The sequence below is a fragment of the Pseudopipra pipra genome, chromosome 12, assembly GCF_036250125.1.
Source record: "Pseudopipra pipra isolate bDixPip1 chromosome 12, bDixPip1.hap1, whole genome shotgun sequence".
NCBI lineage: Eukaryota > Metazoa > Chordata > Aves > Passeriformes > Pipridae > Pseudopipra > Pseudopipra pipra.
The window spans coordinates 19,027,308-19,045,551 of NC_087560.1; the positions used below are offsets into that span (position 1 = coordinate 19,027,308).

The 18,244-nt window shown below is 38.1% G+C and overlaps 1 protein-coding gene across 8 annotated transcripts in view; it reads right to left on the reverse strand.

The window, feature by feature from the left end:
- DENND4A (DENN domain containing 4A) overlaps positions 1 to 18,244 on the reverse strand; it is a 51,251-nt gene that overhangs the window by 24,746 nt on the left and 8,261 nt on the right. For 5 of the 8 annotated variants that reach the window (XM_064669232.1, XM_064669237.1, XM_064669235.1 and 2 more), the window contains exons 2-11: positions 17,736 to 17,821; positions 12,231 to 12,588; positions 11,380 to 11,629; positions 10,322 to 10,391; positions 8,633 to 8,802; positions 7,700 to 7,941; positions 5,732 to 5,798; positions 2,392 to 2,450; positions 1,614 to 1,758; positions 863 to 1,038 (exon numbers count right to left, since the gene is read on the reverse strand). In XM_064669232.1, coding sequence (XP_064525302.1) covers positions 863 to 1,038; positions 1,614 to 1,758; positions 2,392 to 2,450; positions 5,732 to 5,798; positions 7,700 to 7,941; positions 8,633 to 8,802; positions 10,322 to 10,391; positions 11,380 to 11,629; positions 12,231 to 12,538 — 1,487 coding nt within the window. In that variant the 5' untranslated portion in view covers positions 12,539 to 12,588; positions 17,736 to 17,821. The remainder of the gene's footprint in view (positions 1 to 862; positions 1,039 to 1,613; positions 1,759 to 2,391; positions 2,451 to 5,731; positions 5,799 to 7,699; positions 7,942 to 8,632; positions 8,803 to 10,321; positions 10,392 to 11,379; positions 11,630 to 12,230; positions 12,589 to 17,735; positions 17,822 to 18,244) is intronic. The other 3 variants (XM_064669234.1, XM_064669231.1, XM_064669233.1) reach the window with 2 other exon arrangements.

The window sequence follows — 18,244 nt, forward strand, 5'->3', positions numbered from 1 at the left end:
GAGGATGATACAAAAAAATCCTGAGCAAAGACTTTGAGATGTTACACCAAGTACATACTGAGCATATTCAGCACTATAGTGAAATAAGAGTCTAATTCTGAAATTATGAGTTTAATTCATTTGTGTGTATTAGAATCTTGAATTAGAAGCCTTACCATCTTCTGTCTTTTTTTTGTATCACCTCAACACAAGGTAATAATTCTTTGCTTTCAGTATCATAACAATATGTTTCCCAGTGGTTTTATCAGTGCACTGCTTTCCCTTACCAGTAATTTAGATAGTAGATTAATTAGTGTTACAGAAAAATGCAGTACTCCACACAGTGATGAGGAAGTAATATTACAATACTGTTATTTCAGTTTGTTAATGATGGCATGATTTTAAGGCTTAATTAAGACTCTCTCACCCATGACAGTTCACATCTCTAATTCTCAATGTGAAGTTCCTGTGTTTCATGTGGAATATGATTTAATTGTTATAATTTTCAAGCAGATGCCCATAAAAAGAGATTAGAATTTCTTCAACACTGAGAAAGCTGATCATGAAAAATGAGAATTCTCCTCCAGGGATAATCAAGTGAGAGACAACATGGTTAATCCAGGAAAAGTGCTAATGTGTGCAATAAGACTTTAATGTAATAGAATAAAAGGCAATAATGTGCCATGATTGGGCCTCCACTCTGCTGGGTTGAACAGGAGATATCATCTCCAGCATGTTCATTTCAAGAAGGATGATACATTAGAAAGTTCAGAGGTTTAAAAGAAACAACCCTCCAAAAGGCTACTTTTTGTCTTTGAAAACACGAAGCAAAAAAAAAGAAAAATTAACATGGAAGAAAAATAGTTGATTATTAAATACTTACTGAGAAATTGTGTTGGTGTCCAGGTCAACACAGCTCACATCTGGAGGGGGGTCATAGAGATCAAAGTATCTTGAATCAATTCCCACTATGAATGGGCAGGGGGCACTTAACACATCTGCCAGTGCCAAGGGACAGAGAGGAATATATGGGCAGGGCCAGTGGAAGGGGAATATCATCTTGGAAAACATGCAGAGACAAAAACACAGGTTAAATGTGTGTAATACAGTCTGTGCAAGTATAAACCACACTAACTTCAAAATTCTTTAACACGGCAGATAATTCTTACTGAAGATCCAGATGCAGACTAGTGAAGAAAAAATGCACTAATTTCTCAAAAATCCATTAAGAAAAGCTCTTCAGGATAGCAGACTGTGTATAGCAGAGATTGCAAAGAGTTGCTTAGAATGACAGGCAGGAAAACTATGTGCATTTAAAATTCCACAGGAGATAACACAGTGCTAGTTGGGAAAATCAGGAACTCATATTAAGTGCACTGTGATGACCCAACACAACACTTATTTACAATATTTATATACAAAGAACCAGCAACTCTTTCATGTTCAACTTTTCCAGTTACTCTTTCTCTTGTCTTTGTAGGATATCATTAGCAGTATTAGTTTTTTCTCTCCATTATCTTTTATTTTTAAGCAACCTTGAAGGCTAACAGCACTACTACAAATACCAGATTTTATCTAAAACCCATTTTTTTTCCATTTACAGATACAATACACGACTAAAACCCAGTACTTACAGAGACTAATGCCTCTGTGACACTCGTGAGGACAGAAGGTCGCAGGGAGTGGATGAGAATTTTATGTTCTGTCACAGCAAACACAAGCAGAGTCACTGCATTCTCAGGTCCTAAATTCTGAAGTAGTGTAGAAAACTTGCCTCCACTGTTACAGGATATAAACACAATACATACACACTGGTGAGTTACAAAGCACAATAAAAAGAGAGATGTTCAGTAACAAAATAAGTGTAAATCTGCAAATATTTCCTTTAAAGAAGATTATTTGGTACACTTCACAGTTCAGTGAGGAATGGTCACATCCCAACAGTAACCATAATTCCCTGAGACTCTTTAACCAGTTGGGACTATTTTCAGGACACATGAATGATGATTTTTCTCTCTGAGAAGCAATTTACAGGGAGACAACATGTCTTTCATTAATCATTCTCCTGCACTGAGACATGAAGGTTAAGACAGTCACAGAACTCCTGAATTCCCTTTGCAACCCAAAAGCTGCACTACCTTGGGAGCCCAGGCACCAACTCCTAAAAAGGGCATCTAATAATTTATATTCTGCCTCAAGAACCACTACAATTATTTGAAAAAACCTGCCACAGATTGTTAATTAAGAATGTATCCTTGTCAGGTCTAATCCGAACAAACTTCAGGAACACCAGCTTCCAAAGGCACGAGACGAGGTGAGTTAATTTACACAGCTGCAACCCAAAATACTAAATCTCTTCCAAGACATAAATCAGAACACATTTCACAATTTACACAAGATGCTGCTACTTGCCTCAGTGGGAGGGGTGATGACACAGGTTGGCTAAGGATCAGGTTATCATGTGGAGATAGCTGGAAAAAGATTTTAAAATACATCATGTTTATTCTGAACTTGGGAAATATTTATTGGAAATCACACAACTATAAGAAAGAACACTTAAAAATTATTTAAATTGAGCTGAACCTTGTACATCCCAGTTGTACAGCACTGTAAGAAGTGCTGTGCAATGACATGCATCAGGATCTTTTAATAAGAACTGGGCAAAGCACAATCTTCCCTTCTTGGTCCGAACTGAATATATTGCATATTCATAAAGAGGACTTTAAACCAGCTAATGCTGCAGAAAATTGAATACATTAACTGCTGAAAAATGAAGCCCTCTGTATTTTAAGGGCAGTGAGGACCCACAGTTCATACACAGCTTTCAGGGGCCGGGGGGGATTCATTATGGATTTAGGGGAAAAGAGGTGGATAAAAATTCATGAAGGGGAGAGATGGCAGGTCATAATGTAAAGCCATATTTTCTTCAGAAGGCATGAGAATTAGGCTCTTGACTGGTAGAGACTGCTCAGCTCTGACAGAATCTTTAAAATTTGCATTAGCTGAAGATCCAAGACAAAGATCCTATGAATTCACATTTCTTTCTTACAGTGACATGACATCAAGCAAAACCATATATTCATACATATATTCAGCATGCCTGGGAAGACTCATCAGTACAACACCACCAACACACAATCAGTTTATCAAAGCTCAGCTGATGTTTTCAGCCACAGGAAATCCCAGGTAACAGATACCAGCTGGCTTAATCCTCCCTGTATTTTTTTCTTGTATAAAAGCAGTAGTAACTCAGTAAGTTGTAACTTGTAAAAACTAAGCTGCAAGTTCTGACAACTTTTAGTAACGTTTCACTTTTGTTTCACCCCAGACCCACTGCAGGTGACCAGATGACAGAAGCCAGAAGGTAAGACTGATGACCTAGAAGCTCTCAGTCACCCAGGGCTGTGCCTGGAGACTCAGCAAACATTAATTGGAATTAAGGAGTCCCTGCAATGCTGCTTCCCTGCATGTTTCACATAGCAGAGCTGACAAAGGCTGCTGCTACATCCCATTCCCTGACAAATGAGGATGGCCACACCACTCCACATGCTGGATTTGTCTTCCAGTGAGTCACCTTGTGACCACCAGCACCATTAGCCTGTTCAGTGGAAGAATTCAAAGGACTCATTTTTCAGCCTGAGGCAACCCTCATAAACTACTCCCAGAAAAGAGGCATCAGCCTGATGTCCTCTGACTTCAGTGTTTCAGCAAAGGCAGATAAACACAATTAGATCCCTATCTGAAGAACACGTCTCCCTCAGGCAGAAGGGGCACTTATTGCCCCCATTCTCCAGAGGGAGAAACATTACTCTGTGTGCTCTTCAAGTTTGCAGGTTGTGAGAGTGTCATTAGCACGGGAACATCTGTGCAATAAGGGGATGTAGGACATGGAGAGCAGAGTCCAGCAGATTTCAGGTCAGAAGGAGCCTATCAACAGTGGCAGCTGCAAAATGGGAACATTCCGGAGTGTTTTCCTAACGGCTGTAATTTCTTTGAGACTTAAAAAGTCAGAGACATGCCAAGCTCTCTCTCTCACTTGTAACAGATGCTAAGCAGGATCTAAGAATGGGTTACACATCCAGACTGGCACACACAGTTACTAAAATATACCAGGTCTCATTTTCAGAAAGCACATTATAGGAACCTGCAAGACATTCCACAGATATTGCAGAATTGTTTAGCAAAACGCTACCATGCTTTAGTTAACAAGCTTCAGAGAGAATTACATTTCTTCCATGAAATGAGATCCTAAAAGCTTGTAGTTTTCAATAATACAGGCATTTCCCACACTATTTTTGGGGGAAAATCTAAGGTATGATCTGTGTTTTTTTTATTCAGTGCAGTTTCAAACACAACTCAAGTCCTTGGAAGCAGCTGGAAGGGAGTATTTACTCACAGACCTCAACCCCCACTGCCTACTGTAAAAGCAGTGTTTTCTACGTCTGTACTATCAGCTACTACAGTTGTACTAATTTGATGCACAAAACATACTGAAAATAAGATAAAACAGACATCATTTCACATCACTTCTATCCAGGTCTGGAATATACACCCATGTATACTCTGACAGAGCTTCCTAAAACTTCAGGCTAAAATAAATGAAATGCTTTTCTCTAAACTCAATTTTACTCTCTGTAAATATGTGTTTAGCATTTCCTGGCACAAATATTTCATTGAACATTAATACAAAAAAAACCAAAACAAGATGTAAAACTCCTGGGTTTTGAAGTGAACTTTAAAATCATAAGAAAAGGGACAGAAGTGTCAGACACAGTTTCAGTGTGACTGTTCTCCAGCCCCTTTTCAGTAAGAGTAAGAAATATCAACTTCATTAGAATAACCCAGTAAGTGAGGAGGATCTTCAATATTCACTACACACTACAAAGACATAACCCAAGATTGTATTTGCTCTGAAAAGCTTCACTACCACATGGGCTACACAACTAAGACTGAAAACTGCACAGGGCTCTCCATATTTTATGTTACACAAGAAATAACAGAGAATAACAATTTTGTAATGACTTAACCAAAACCACAGGATTGGTGGAACACTACAACTAGAACAGATATCTTTGCAATAAAATTTTAACGTTCTGCCTCCTAGGAGGAAATAAAAAGAAGATTTAATAACACTTCAGAAGCCTTTGAGATCAGGATTTCCTCTCTCCTGCCAACTGTGATACAGCTGAAATTTCAAATAACAGGTAACAATTGTTGCAATTATTTCACTCCCAGCCCTGCAGGTAGGCCAGAATAAGGGTCATTTTTGATAAAGTGCCCCTTGTTAATGTGTGTGGCTCTGCAGGTCTCACTGAGACCACTGTGGAGAGGACAGGACAGGACCCCTCTCTTTGGGGAGAGGGGTAATCATGAATATACACTTCACATCTGCATTTAATTTTATTTATTTACTTTGCACTCAGCCTCCATACAGTAGCAAGAAGAAAACAGTTCAAAAGCTATTGTAAAGTCAAACCAGATGCTGCCTTTGAATAGTTTCTCATTAATTTCCATATATTCTGAAAAAATTAAGCTCTAAGCTCACTGAACACTTTCTTGTAATAATTCACTAAAGCCTGAAACTGGAAACAAAATTTTTACAGATTTCTCACTGTTAAGTGTATGAATTTAGAGGGAAAAAAAACAGGAAAAAAAAAATTGGGAATAAAAACTACATTTTTCATTCACTAGCCTGTTCATCAGCTGTTTTATCTTCACTTAAGATACAGTTATTAAAGAAAATTACACTTACCTGAACTAGAATTCTTGGCCTCTGAGGGGATGGAAAAGGAACCTTATGCATGAAATGGGAAATGTGTCTAGAAGAAAAGAAAAAAATACTGATTTAGTAGAAATTAATCTTAAACTGCTTTACCACAAGACAAAATTTTTTCCAGTAAGAGAGATCATTATATAAAAAAATGGAACATACTCATTCAGAAAACAGAGAACAAAAAAAAACCCCACCACCTAAACCCTAACAGGATATTCTGACCTTCAAAACCTATTTTTCTCCTGGTTACAACCAAAATGAGAGGCCAGATTATCTTTCAGAATACAAACTTGGTTTATGAGACTGAAAAATTCAAAGAAATTTTTTTTTTTTAAATTTGTAAAGTAGAAATATTGATGGTTGAGTATCACAGTACCATTTTATAATCCTGCTTCAGAGAGAGTTTGAATTAGCACCATCCCTCAGAGACCAGCAGTGGTTATTTGCAAAAAATATTCACAGCTGAATATCAAAGAGAGTCATTTTTCTCATCCATTTTCTTCACTTCTAAATAGAAAGTGTTATATAAAATTGCTGATGAAAAAAGTAAAGTTTTTCCATATATACAAATACAGAAAAATGTTTTAAGAATTTGACCACGTTCTCAGTTTTATGAATTGATTAAACTTGCATAAGTTCTAAAGGTGTAGTTCTACATAATAGATACTTTCACATTAGAAGAATGACATGCAATCAGTAAAAACTCAGGAGAAACAGCTATTCCATCCTAAATTAAATGCTACAGCACATCCTTGATGGGATTTCTGCAACTCTTACCATTATGACACAGGCAACCACCCAAATTTTGAAGAAATTCAGACAAATCCACAAATAAACATTGATTTGGGATTTTCTTCTCCACTACCAGTGTATGAAGGTGGTGGTCAAAACATGGAATATTGATCACATAAGGGAAGGGCCTGTTGCTTGTGTTCAAATACATGCATGGCACAGACACCCATCTCATTAAAACAGCCAGAGAAACCAGGCTAGATAATATATTAGAATCATATTTGAATTATCCAGGGTAAATTGACAGTCAGTTTACAAATCAGAGAAATCAGAATAGACAAATAAATCCACAGAAATCAAAATTAAACATTTCTTATATTTACTTCTCATGTTATTCATTCACAAATCCCAAAACCTTCAGCTTAAAAAAAAAACCAAATCCAAACCAAAAAAACCCCAAAAACCTTCATCTTCATCACTGGAAGTTTACACTCTTAGAATTTTAAAACAAGTACAGTGATGTGAAGTGGAATAATGAAGGGGATAAACAACCACCAGAAATACTTAATCCTCATAAAAGTTAATATTGAAGTTTAAGCAGAAAAAAAGACTGCCATGCAATAAAACAGGAAAGCAAATGGTGTATTTGAAATCTGATGCATTAAAATGCTACTTTAGCCTAGAAATGTTAAATGGTGTTACATATCAATTACAGGTATCGACCACTTCTGGGGTGTGAGGACTTCCACTGCATTTTAAAATGTGAAATCCTTTGTGTGAGAAGGAAATTAGTTTTATTTATCACTAACAGAGGAGAATTACTAGTGCAAAATATTCCATCTGCTTTATCATCTTTCATTACACTACAAATAGGCATTTGAAAAAATGCAAACCTACGTATTTAATTCTCCTGACTTGATGTGTGCAAGATTAAGAAAGGATTTATAATCTTGCTCCTCACTATGGCTAAAGGGTGCAAAGCTAATTAAAACAGCTTTCAGAGACCTTTGCAGGCACTTAAATCACAAATAAAAACCTAGACTTCTTCAGGAAGTAGGTAAAGATACATTTAATCACAGGACAAAAGTGTTTCACTTAGTGTAACCATTATATTGATGGCTAAAGTAAAGAAGTATTACAGGAAATTTAGAATAAAAAAAAAAAAAGAGCTCTTATCAACTGCAAACACCATTATGAATGTTGGAAATGACTTACTTTTCAATGGGAAGGACGTGTGGCCCAGAAATGGAGTAACGATACAGAAAGGTGAGAAACTTCTTGAAAGCATCAAAGAAAGGCCAGTGGGAGAGCAGACAGATGCATTTGTTTGTCTGAACTGTTCTGCACGTGTCTGACTTGCCCTCGGCAGCAGCTGCCAAGCCCAGCTGAGATCTTTGTTTCTCTGTGAGGTTCTCTTCAGGATACAGCTCATAAAACTGAATAGCAGCACCATACACCTGCAGAAAACATCGTGGGGTTGAAGGCAGTAACTCGGCCTCGATCCTCAAAGCAACCCGACAAACCCCAAACACACAAGGAAAATCAAGGCTCTGTTACTGCTTGAAAAGCTGAATTAATGCATCATTTTTGGAAGCAATTTATCCCAGAATATTCTTATGGCTGTGAAAATCCAGACTGCCTGTTAATTATTTAAAACACTTAAAAGTCATATGAGAAAGAGTAATTTATGAAACTGTTTAAGGGAGAGAAAAATAATGATTATGGAGAGTACAACTACAGTCAACTGCTCCTACAATTGCCTTTAGAGCTATTTTAGAAATCCTTTATATGCAACTCAAAGCAGTATTCCCTGACATCCAATTTACTTTTTAGAACAAGTATGTACATGCAAGGTCGTTTCCATGCTTGCAATAAAAATAGAATACTTGTATGTATATGCAGTCAAATTTTATAGCTCTCTAGTTTCACAGGCTAACAGGACTGGAAAGCAAAGGAATACAGGTTTATGATCAACAGTCCAGCTCTGAAATAAATGCAAGTCACTCTTTACAGCAGCCTTTGAATTAAGCCCAAATGAACAGGTTTCAAGTTTGCCTCTGAAAATGTTCATTATCATAATCCTGAACAGATAAACAACCACATTTTTTTAACTGAATTATTAACTTCTTTTTTAAGCTTTCAAAGTACCTTTTCTGCAGAAGCTCCAGTTAGCACAAAGGTAGAAAAAACTGGGAGAGGGTATTTACTGTTTGATGGCCAACATTCAATGGTTGCACCCATAGGCAGGCAAAAAAGAGGCACAGATTCTGGTAATGGGAATGATTCATAATCTTCTTCAGGATATCTGCATATTAAACCTAGAAAGGGAAGGTTTAAAGAAGCAGTTATGGAAGGAACAACAGGAGGAGATTTGTAATAGCTCATTCCACAAAATATGCCTAGAAAATTCATATGTGAGCCTACACTAACTTCAGAAGATCAGTAAAGTTGTAAATTAGGGAAGAGATGGAAGGGGAGATGCTGCCACAGCCTAAGGAGAAATCACCTGACTAAAGCCTTGGACTGAAATCCTACTTTCCATTCTAGGAACTATTAATAAGTACTTCATCTTTTTCTGTTTGCAGGCTTTGTGCATCTCAGCTGTTATATTGTAATAGTTCACATTCATCATCAGCATGAGCAAAGATTCAAAATCCAGTTTAAAAAACGGTACCATGAATAATTGAGAAATAAGACTGAGGTTTTCAATTATGCCAACAAAAGTTCCCTGAGAAATATATATATATGTTAAATATTAGATTTTTTTTTAAATATCAATAGAATCAATTAATTATACTGATCCACCTCAGCCAAGGATTCAGCTACTGTGCTGGGAGACCAGTGTGTTTACACTTCATTTCAAGCCCAGCTGTAAAACATGCAGCTCTGAAGCAGAGGCTTTTAGCACTCAGGTCTTCAGTTACATCAGATGGCTGGAGCAACCCATCCTGTCTGATTGCCAGCCCAGGGGACTGCAAACTGAGAAGGGATAACTGCAGGAAAGGATTTGGGATTTCTCTGCATCAGAGAACAGCATCACTACACACTTTTCTAATATAAAGTGAAATGTTAATAAGCAATAAAAACTGGTAATCAAAAAGGGCAGTGGAGTTTCCCCCCCAGCCCAGAACCAAAATTTTGTGCACACTGCCACAAGATGTGGGGCCTTTTAACATTTTTATTTATTTACAAATTTACTGCCCACCTTTTAGTACAACCTAAACTCCTGTTGTTTATAGAGAGCAGCATCTCAAAGGGATATAAGTGAATTAAAGCTTAAGTCTGAATCATGCTCATGACTTGCATGCCAAACAAAATCAGGGTTTAAAAAAAAACCAAAAATGAAAACCCAACACGTTTCATCAGAGTCACAGCAAATCTAATTCTGTCTTATAAATAAAACAACAAAATAAACATGATACACAATCCAAAAATACTTAGAGAGCTCAGTGCCACTGATGCTCAGGGCAGTGTGGAAGTCTACAGGATTCTTCAAAACGTTTCTTAAAGAAAGTGATCATGCAAATGCATCAAATAATTTTTGTGGTATTTTCTTCTGTGTGTGAAAAAAAAAAAAAAATATATATACACACACACACACATATCCTTAGAAGACAGTTACCACCAAAAGAAAATTCTAAAACAAAATAGTCACGATACATAGTTCTAAGGCTTATTTTAGGACATTGTTTTAAAAGAATTCCTTAGGGAAAGATTCCCTTTTTGATGATGGCAAGACAGTGTCCAATAATTCTTCAGTACAAAATGTATCACATTACAAATGAGCCTTTACATCCTGAATTGAAGATAAGGAAAGGCTAAATAGTAGTTACATACCAGCTTTATATGATATGGTGTTGGTTTTTGCCACAGACTTTTTGTAACATAAATATACTGCTGAGCCCCACTGTAAAATAAAAAAAATTACTGGATTAAGGGATGAAATATAACAAAAGGACGTAATAGAAAAGAGTGGAGGAAAACCTCACACTGTTAATAATTTTAAGTTCTCAAATTCTGGACGTGAAAATAAAGAACATGGAAAGCCATGGGACAGAAAAGACCAGCACCCTCAGAGGGAACACAGATGTAACAATTTCCATAAGACAGAACTTCCATAACCCAGACAATACAGGGACTGGTAGAACTGAGAAATCCACTTGTTAATGCCTACAGGCATTTATTGAAAAACAAGCACAAATCAGCTCCCAGGATCTTTTTAACATGATCCTACTTGCATATGCAGTCAGCATCCTCATCAGCACACTGACTTCTGAGGACCCTACAAGTGCCAGGAAATGGAGCTGCAAATTTGACCAGGAGACACCTAAATACTGGGTTCTGCAAATCCAAGTGCTGTGACACCTGTGTATTAATTTAGCAGGTCAGGAACCGTGTGAAGGGTTTAAACAGGTTTGCAGTCAACAGCTTCCAACATCACCTCACATGCAACTTTCTTCAAATAAGAAGTTGGTGAAACCACTGAGGAGATTAACATTTATAAAATAGCATTGTAGGTGATGGGAGAGTTTTAGAACAAAACAGAAACTATTTGTTAGATACAGAATTCCCATGACACCAGTAAAATCAGTGTCAGAAACAGCCACATCTGTAAAACCTCTGGTGACACAACAGGTTCTGAAGGACCAATCCAAAGCTGCTGAAGTCAGCATTTCCAAGTCAGCACTAAAAACATTTGCTCCAGGGCTTCCAAAAATACTTTGTTCCAAGCAGTAACAAAGGAATGTAATCCTCCAACTCTTCCAGTATTTGCTTTATCTTTGGAGAGCACTTCTCAAAATTTTTCACCAGGTACTCCACGAGCTGCCACAAATACTCCTCAAACGTTACATCGCTGAGCACCAAGCGCCCGAAATGCAGATTTTGAATCTTACCATACTGTTATTAAGGTTCTTGTCAACCTTGCAGAAGGTGTGAGGGGGGGTCTCTCCCTTGCTGGGGATGATGATGCAGATGTCTGTGACAGCCAGCGCGTTCTGGGTCATGTTCTCGGCGGCCCGGCGGTAGGTGATGAACACGCGCTGGGACGAGGCACTGCCACTGATGTTGGCAGGACGACCATAGGGAGTGGTCTGGATTATTTCACAGCCTTGCTTCACTCTCTCTTTCCCATCATATAAAACCCTAGTTAAAATGGGATGGGGAAAAAAGTGAGAAGGCACATTTTTAAAGCACTGCGAATACCAACACTACACTGAGAACTGTAACCAAGTAATACTAATTTAACAGCAGCTCTTACATCCTCTCTGAACATTTTTGCAGATCACATTATATCAAACTGCATTCTAACAAAAATCTTCATGACAAAATCATACTAGTTTTCCTCACATATAGTTGCTTTTAAGCATTCTGTTTACTGCAAAACAGTGTTATTTTCAGTACTACTAAAGATTCATTCCCTTATGCCAGGAATGTCATACAACTCCCCTCTCTTCACTCTGTATTAAATAGGTTAAGCATCTTATCCCAATCTAAGTATATACATTGAAAACTAAATGGCTTTGAAAACTCCAAAATATGAAGGACCACAGCTGTCATTAAAATCCACTCAGCACTCCTTTTCCCTACCATACCAGGTTACAGCGTTCTCAAGACAACAAATATCTTCCTGTTTAGAGCTTTGCCTTGTAGTTAAAAAGTATGGCACTTCAAGAAACCTGCCTTATCTGCTCATTAGTCAAATAAAGCTGTGAAAAGCACCCACTGGAGCAGAAAAACCACTCACCCCAAATCAGTGAGTGGGGGCTTGTCCCTTCCCCGGCGATAACAAAGGTATATCTGCGGTCCTACGAGGCTGCCGTTGTTGAGATCTGCAGACAGGCCTGAGGGAGTGACATCTATGCACTTATATCCCTGGGGAACTTCCTCCCCCAGGGATTTATTAAGCACTGTTACATCTGTGATGGGTTCTTTTGGCTTGGCTATTTTATGGCAGGCGTCGTTGAAGTGGATTTCCTCCTCCAGTGGTTTGGAGATGTCTGTTAATCCTGCGACGACAAAGTAGTCGGCAACACGGGCCCCTTTGTCTTCCATCTTCCATCACAAGATGTTGTAACTGCTGAGAAAGAAAGGGATGCCAGTGTCTGTGAAGGCAATTAGAAGATATCAGAAGTAATAAAGTGATGTTTATTTTTAAAAACACACAATAGAAGAATACAAAAGGAACAGATTCAGCGTCAGATCACGTAGCGCTTTTCATTTGTAATCACACCCTTTCCAATTTGGGATTCTGAGCCACAGTCTTGTGAGTTAATTGTTAAATCTTGGAATGGAAAACCAGAGTGGACTCTCTGTGTTAATTTACACACTGGAGTAGCTGAACAACAGGAACAGTAACATCAAAGTTCTGTGCAAAGTTTTGCAAACAGGTCACTACTGGGCCAAAAAGCAGTTCTTGTGTATTCTGCCTACAGTCTATTACTGCATTCAGCTCACCATGACAATGGATCTTCCAGGGCTTCATCTGCAATTAATTTCCTCCCTGAATATTAAACATATATGCAAAGGCTGTCTTGATTATTCTAAAGATATAATATTTGCAGCTGTCTCGCTCTGTAAGATTTTACATCAGATATCAAGGCCAGATCTTCACAGAGTATTTTTTCAGGCTATAAGTTGATACCATTTCATTTTACAGTGTTTTGGGACTCAGATCCTTGACAGGCAACTCATCCACAGCCAGGGACATACCAGCTTTTATACGAAACACTTAAACTGAGTCCACTTCAATAGAGCACAGACTGTGAAACAAAAACATTCACGACCACATGAAGTTTTTCGGAATGAGAAGGAATAGAGTCCTGCTGTTCCAGCCAAACTGTGTTGGGAAATTATATTCTTTGTTCCTGGAATGCATTGATAAAAGAATTCTTTACATATGAACTCTTCCTGTACAGTATTTTTTGCAGAGCTTGCTGCCAACGTTGTAAATTAACTTCAGCTCGGGATACACATCTGTGGTGGGATGAGAAGACAAGCAATGCATGGCACTACACGTCAGGAGATTCAGTTTGCTCTTTGTCAGAACCTCTTGAATGCCTTTGCAAAGCCGCTTAAAATTCACGTTTTACTTATTTTACAGCTTGATTTTGCAAATAAAGAAAATGCTGTTTCATGGAGTATTGACAAATGAGCTAAAAATGTTTATCCAAGTCACTCATATGTGCTGGAATCTTGCTAAAGTAGCTTCAGGAAGTTTACTGTCATCGAGTTCCAGACTTTTTAAACCAGACAAGCTATTTAAGACTCCCTTTTGTTAAATTAATTTTGTTTGGGTGCAAAATTCTGTTGCAAGAGAAACTGTTACCATGCAGGAGTTTCAAGAGCTTGCTGACAGTCAGAAACTGCACGAACAGAATTTAAAACAGTTTGAGTGGTTGGTACAAGACTTCAGTTTTCATGGAACCTTTATTCCCTTTGCTTTATTTCCCTTTATTTTTTGGTCTAGGTAGCTGAGTATTAAGCTTTATAAAACTTCTTGGATTTTACCAACAACTTTTTGTTACAACAAAATAAATTTGGACATCTCTGACTGGTAATGAGGGAAATTATGTCATAAATTGATATTGAGCATGTGATCAAATTGTTTCAAGCTGGCCTCAGATTTCCAGCCCCAGTTCCTGCTCAAGGAGGAAGAATGTCAGGCTGTGCCTGATCACCCCTACCAAACTCATCAACCACTGCAAGAGAGGCAATTCCAGCTTCCTTCCTGCTCTTATTCTGTAGGTTGGTTGTGTTTTGCTGGACTGACTCATTCAACAAGTTTCTGAAGTTGCAAGGAAATGAGTAAAAGTTTTTATTCAAGGTTATTTACGTCATTCAAGAAAATGCCAAGAAAATATCCCCCAAATTATCTAACCTTTCTTTCTTTCTATATGGTTAATAGGCAATAGGGGACACTTCAGAACACGATTCCTGGGAAACAATCACCAACGTACAGCAGAGTAACCATTTGAAAATAACTGCTCAGCTTGTGTTTGGAGAGAACAGAGAATGCAGTCACAAAACTAAGCTTAATTTAACCTAAATTCAGTTATTTCAGAAACATCTGGAATATGTTCCTCAGCATATATGAAAGTAATAACTACAAATTCAAACTCCTCCTTGAGTGATATATCCAAAGACACACAAATTCAGCCTCTGCATATGGTGCCTATTATCTCACTGTCCATCTGGCTTCAGGGAATCCACACAGGCTGGGAACAAATGCATGGAGAGAGGAAAGACACTTCACAAAGCATCTTTAAACTGACACAAGACCAAACATTGACATCTCTTAGCTAACAGGACTGAAGTTCTAACTACTTTGAAGCAATAACAATTCTCTGTAAAACGTAACCATGGTATACCACATTTTAGCTACCATGATATTAAGTTTTGTTCCTTTTCCCATCAGCATCGTTTCACAAACCTACACTGATTTCTGGAGTGATTCACAATGCCTTTTAAGCTGAAATGAAACCAATATTTTAGTAATCAAAAATTCTACAAATGATGGCTGTTAAAATTGCAAGCAAGCCTTTTAACTCCAATGTATTAGCAGCCCTATTCCAGTTTAATCAGCCAAGACAGCATCACAAATAAACACAAAGACGTATATATTATACTGAAGAATCACACTTATCTCACTATTCATTATTTCACACTAAGTTTATACCAAAAGTCTTAAATTCAAACATTCATTTATTCCCAAAAGCACTTTCAAGAAAAACTGGGACAAGCTCTGCTCATTTAGAGCCAGTTAAAATTAGAATCCCCTACATACAAACACCTGCTATCACACAAATTTGCTTCCTAAGGTTATAACACATAATAGACAAGTCAGCAAGACTTTCATAATTTAATGCAGATTTTACAGAAGGGGGGGGGAAGGCCTGGCTGATGATGCATCATCCCTTCAAATCTGCCCCATCCCTGGAAGTGTCCAAGGCCAGGTTGGACAGGGCTTGGAGCAACCTGGATTAGTGGAAGGTGTCCCTGCCCACGGCAGGGGGTGGAATGGGTGAGCTTTAAGGTCCCTGCCAACCCAAACCATTCTGGGATTCTATCAAGATTTTATCGTCTTTCTCTTCTGATACAAAGGCTTGCAGCTAAAAATGGAATAAAATGCAGAAGATACACTGCAGGGGTATTTTATTTAAGCTGACTTAGACTTTACTAGAGCTGCCCTGATACTGAAATTTTCAACATCTGGTTAGTGGGAGAGCAGATTTATGCCAACTTCATGTTAGCAGACCCCAGAAAGGAGGTATATAACTCTGAGTTCACTCAGTGACAAACAATCATTCTGTGAAAAGCATTTCACATAAACTGATGAATCTGAATAATTTCTGGAGGAGCTTTTACCATGAAGGTATTTCAAAGCATGTTATACACATCTCACAGTACAGCAAGTCAGCTTTGAAAAAAAACCCCAAAACAACCAAGCATAAAAACACGCAAGAAAAAGAAAACAGAAAAAGTCACAGTGCACAACAGCATTGCTTGAAGCAGCTGGTTCCAGAGGAAATTCAACATTTACACTTAGTGCCACATTGAGAAGCTTCAACTGCTTCTGTACACTTCAGTAAGCTGAGGATGAAAGGCTGCACTTTGAAGACAATGCCATGGGATAATAACCTCTTACAAAAGTCCCTGGAAACAAGTGCAATCCATGGTCTTTGAGCCATCTCATGATAATCATTTTTAATGGACTGCATATAATTAATACCACTATAAACTGAACATCAGAAGCATCAGTAAGAATCTAAACCTTGCAAGTAGCATAGTCACTTGTAAAAACATTATTAAACACACACACAGACTTTGCAGATCATGACTATATAAATGTGGGAGAAGAGGGCTTTTTGCCATTTCTAAAAATATGGGAACAGAGGAAACAATCAGATAATCCTCCCACACAACCACAAACTATTAGCTTGATTACTCTGCTGAAAGACAAAGAGTAAACTGAGTTTCGTTGCTTATTCAAGTTAATTTTCTAATATCATTATATTTTTTCACAAACATTTAGGGAACACTAATTAATAACTCTTGCTGCCTGTCACCAGTGTTGTAATTCAACCAGTGTCCAAGCTTTTTGAACAGATCACATTTCTCATTCAAATGCTCTAAGAGGAAAGCACACATCAGCTTTTCCCCACCACATGACCTGGTGTGGATGTGCAGCAGGAACAGGAGTGATGCTTCAGGAAGCAGAATTTCCTACAGTTGCACTGCACTGTTTGCAAGGAAAAAAATACTGATTTAATTCCTACAACCTTCTCCTACCCACAGAATTTTGTAGAGGTAACTTGTAAGTGGCTGCAGACCAGAAGAACCGCTCCAGCCATTCCAGCTTCTTCCAGGAGCCAGCTTTCCCAGACAGCAGCAAGGACCATCTGACTCCATTAGAAGAGTTTTGCCAGTCCACCTCTGGCAGACAAATACAACTGCTTTGTAATCTTTTAATCTTCCTTGCCTTCATCCTCATTCCTTCCTGCATTTTTCTTTGAGACTATTAAATGGCTTATTAATTTGAGTTCCTTATTAGATCCATTTGCTGTTTAAAGCAGGTGACACTTTACTTTGTTAGCCTGACTCCAAAGACATGTTCCATTTGTAAACAAGGAATGAATGTCTCCTAGAGCAGGTTGGAAACCAGTGCAGGGCTCTGCAACTCACCTTTTTAATTAAGTTTTGAACTGTTTTAAAACATGGTGAATTTTTTTTTTTAAGTACTCATCACATAATCATATTCCAAGAACTTCCTTCCTTTGAAGGCACGTGACGAGTAGATGAAGAGACACAAATTGGTGGCCAATTATTAAAAATTGTCAGTAAGTTCTAAGAGTCCCCAGCAACTCAACTCATCCCATGGGTACTGTTGCATTACCCTGCTGAAGGATGCTGACAGGGACATGGCAGCTGGTCATGCAAGAGCAAAGTGAAGTTAACTGGACCAGGCAGTCCTGCTGTGGCTGCTCAGGACCATTTCTCAGCCATGACACAGCACAAATCACATGAGAGCTCAACAGCCTCAAGAACATGTGAATAACTGCAGTTACACAAGGAAAAAGCTTCGTGTTTCCAAAGCTGCCTGGCAAAAGTTATCAGACAAGCCTTTTTTCCCCAGCATTTCCTTCACAGCAAGCAAACAATCCTGGGAACAAAGCAGAAGCACCTCTAGTACCACAGGAATTCCCAAGTCACAATACAAGCCTTTTGACAACTCTAGCAGTGTGTTCCCTACCTTTTCATCAGGGCATTGCTTCTACACTTTGCCTCTCTTGCTGTCAGCCAGGCTTTAACATAGACTTCTTGTTAAAGTTTCATTCCCTATAGAAACAGTAAAAACAAGAATTAAACAATGCACACATTTGTTCAAACTTAAATTTCTGCACACTCCACTGCTCCAGTCACATGAAGTGAACTCTGTGAATTGTAGCTAAGGTTACATGTCACTTGACTATTAAAAAAGTACGAAACCAGACTTTAAACTTAAGAAACAAAATATCAATGCAGCACAAAATTTGGTATTTTAAGAACGCAAACAACATTTGACGCTTTAAACCAAAATAAATCAAAGCACAGTTGAGCCAGCCCCTTCAAATGATCTCAACTCTTCCATTATTTTCTGACAAACGATACCTTCATGTCCATTCCCAGGACTCTGCCAGCCACCAAAGTGCTCTTTCAGCCCAATAACCTTCCAAAGCCTACTTCAAATCATTTTTCTTTGCAAGATTCTGATATTTAAGC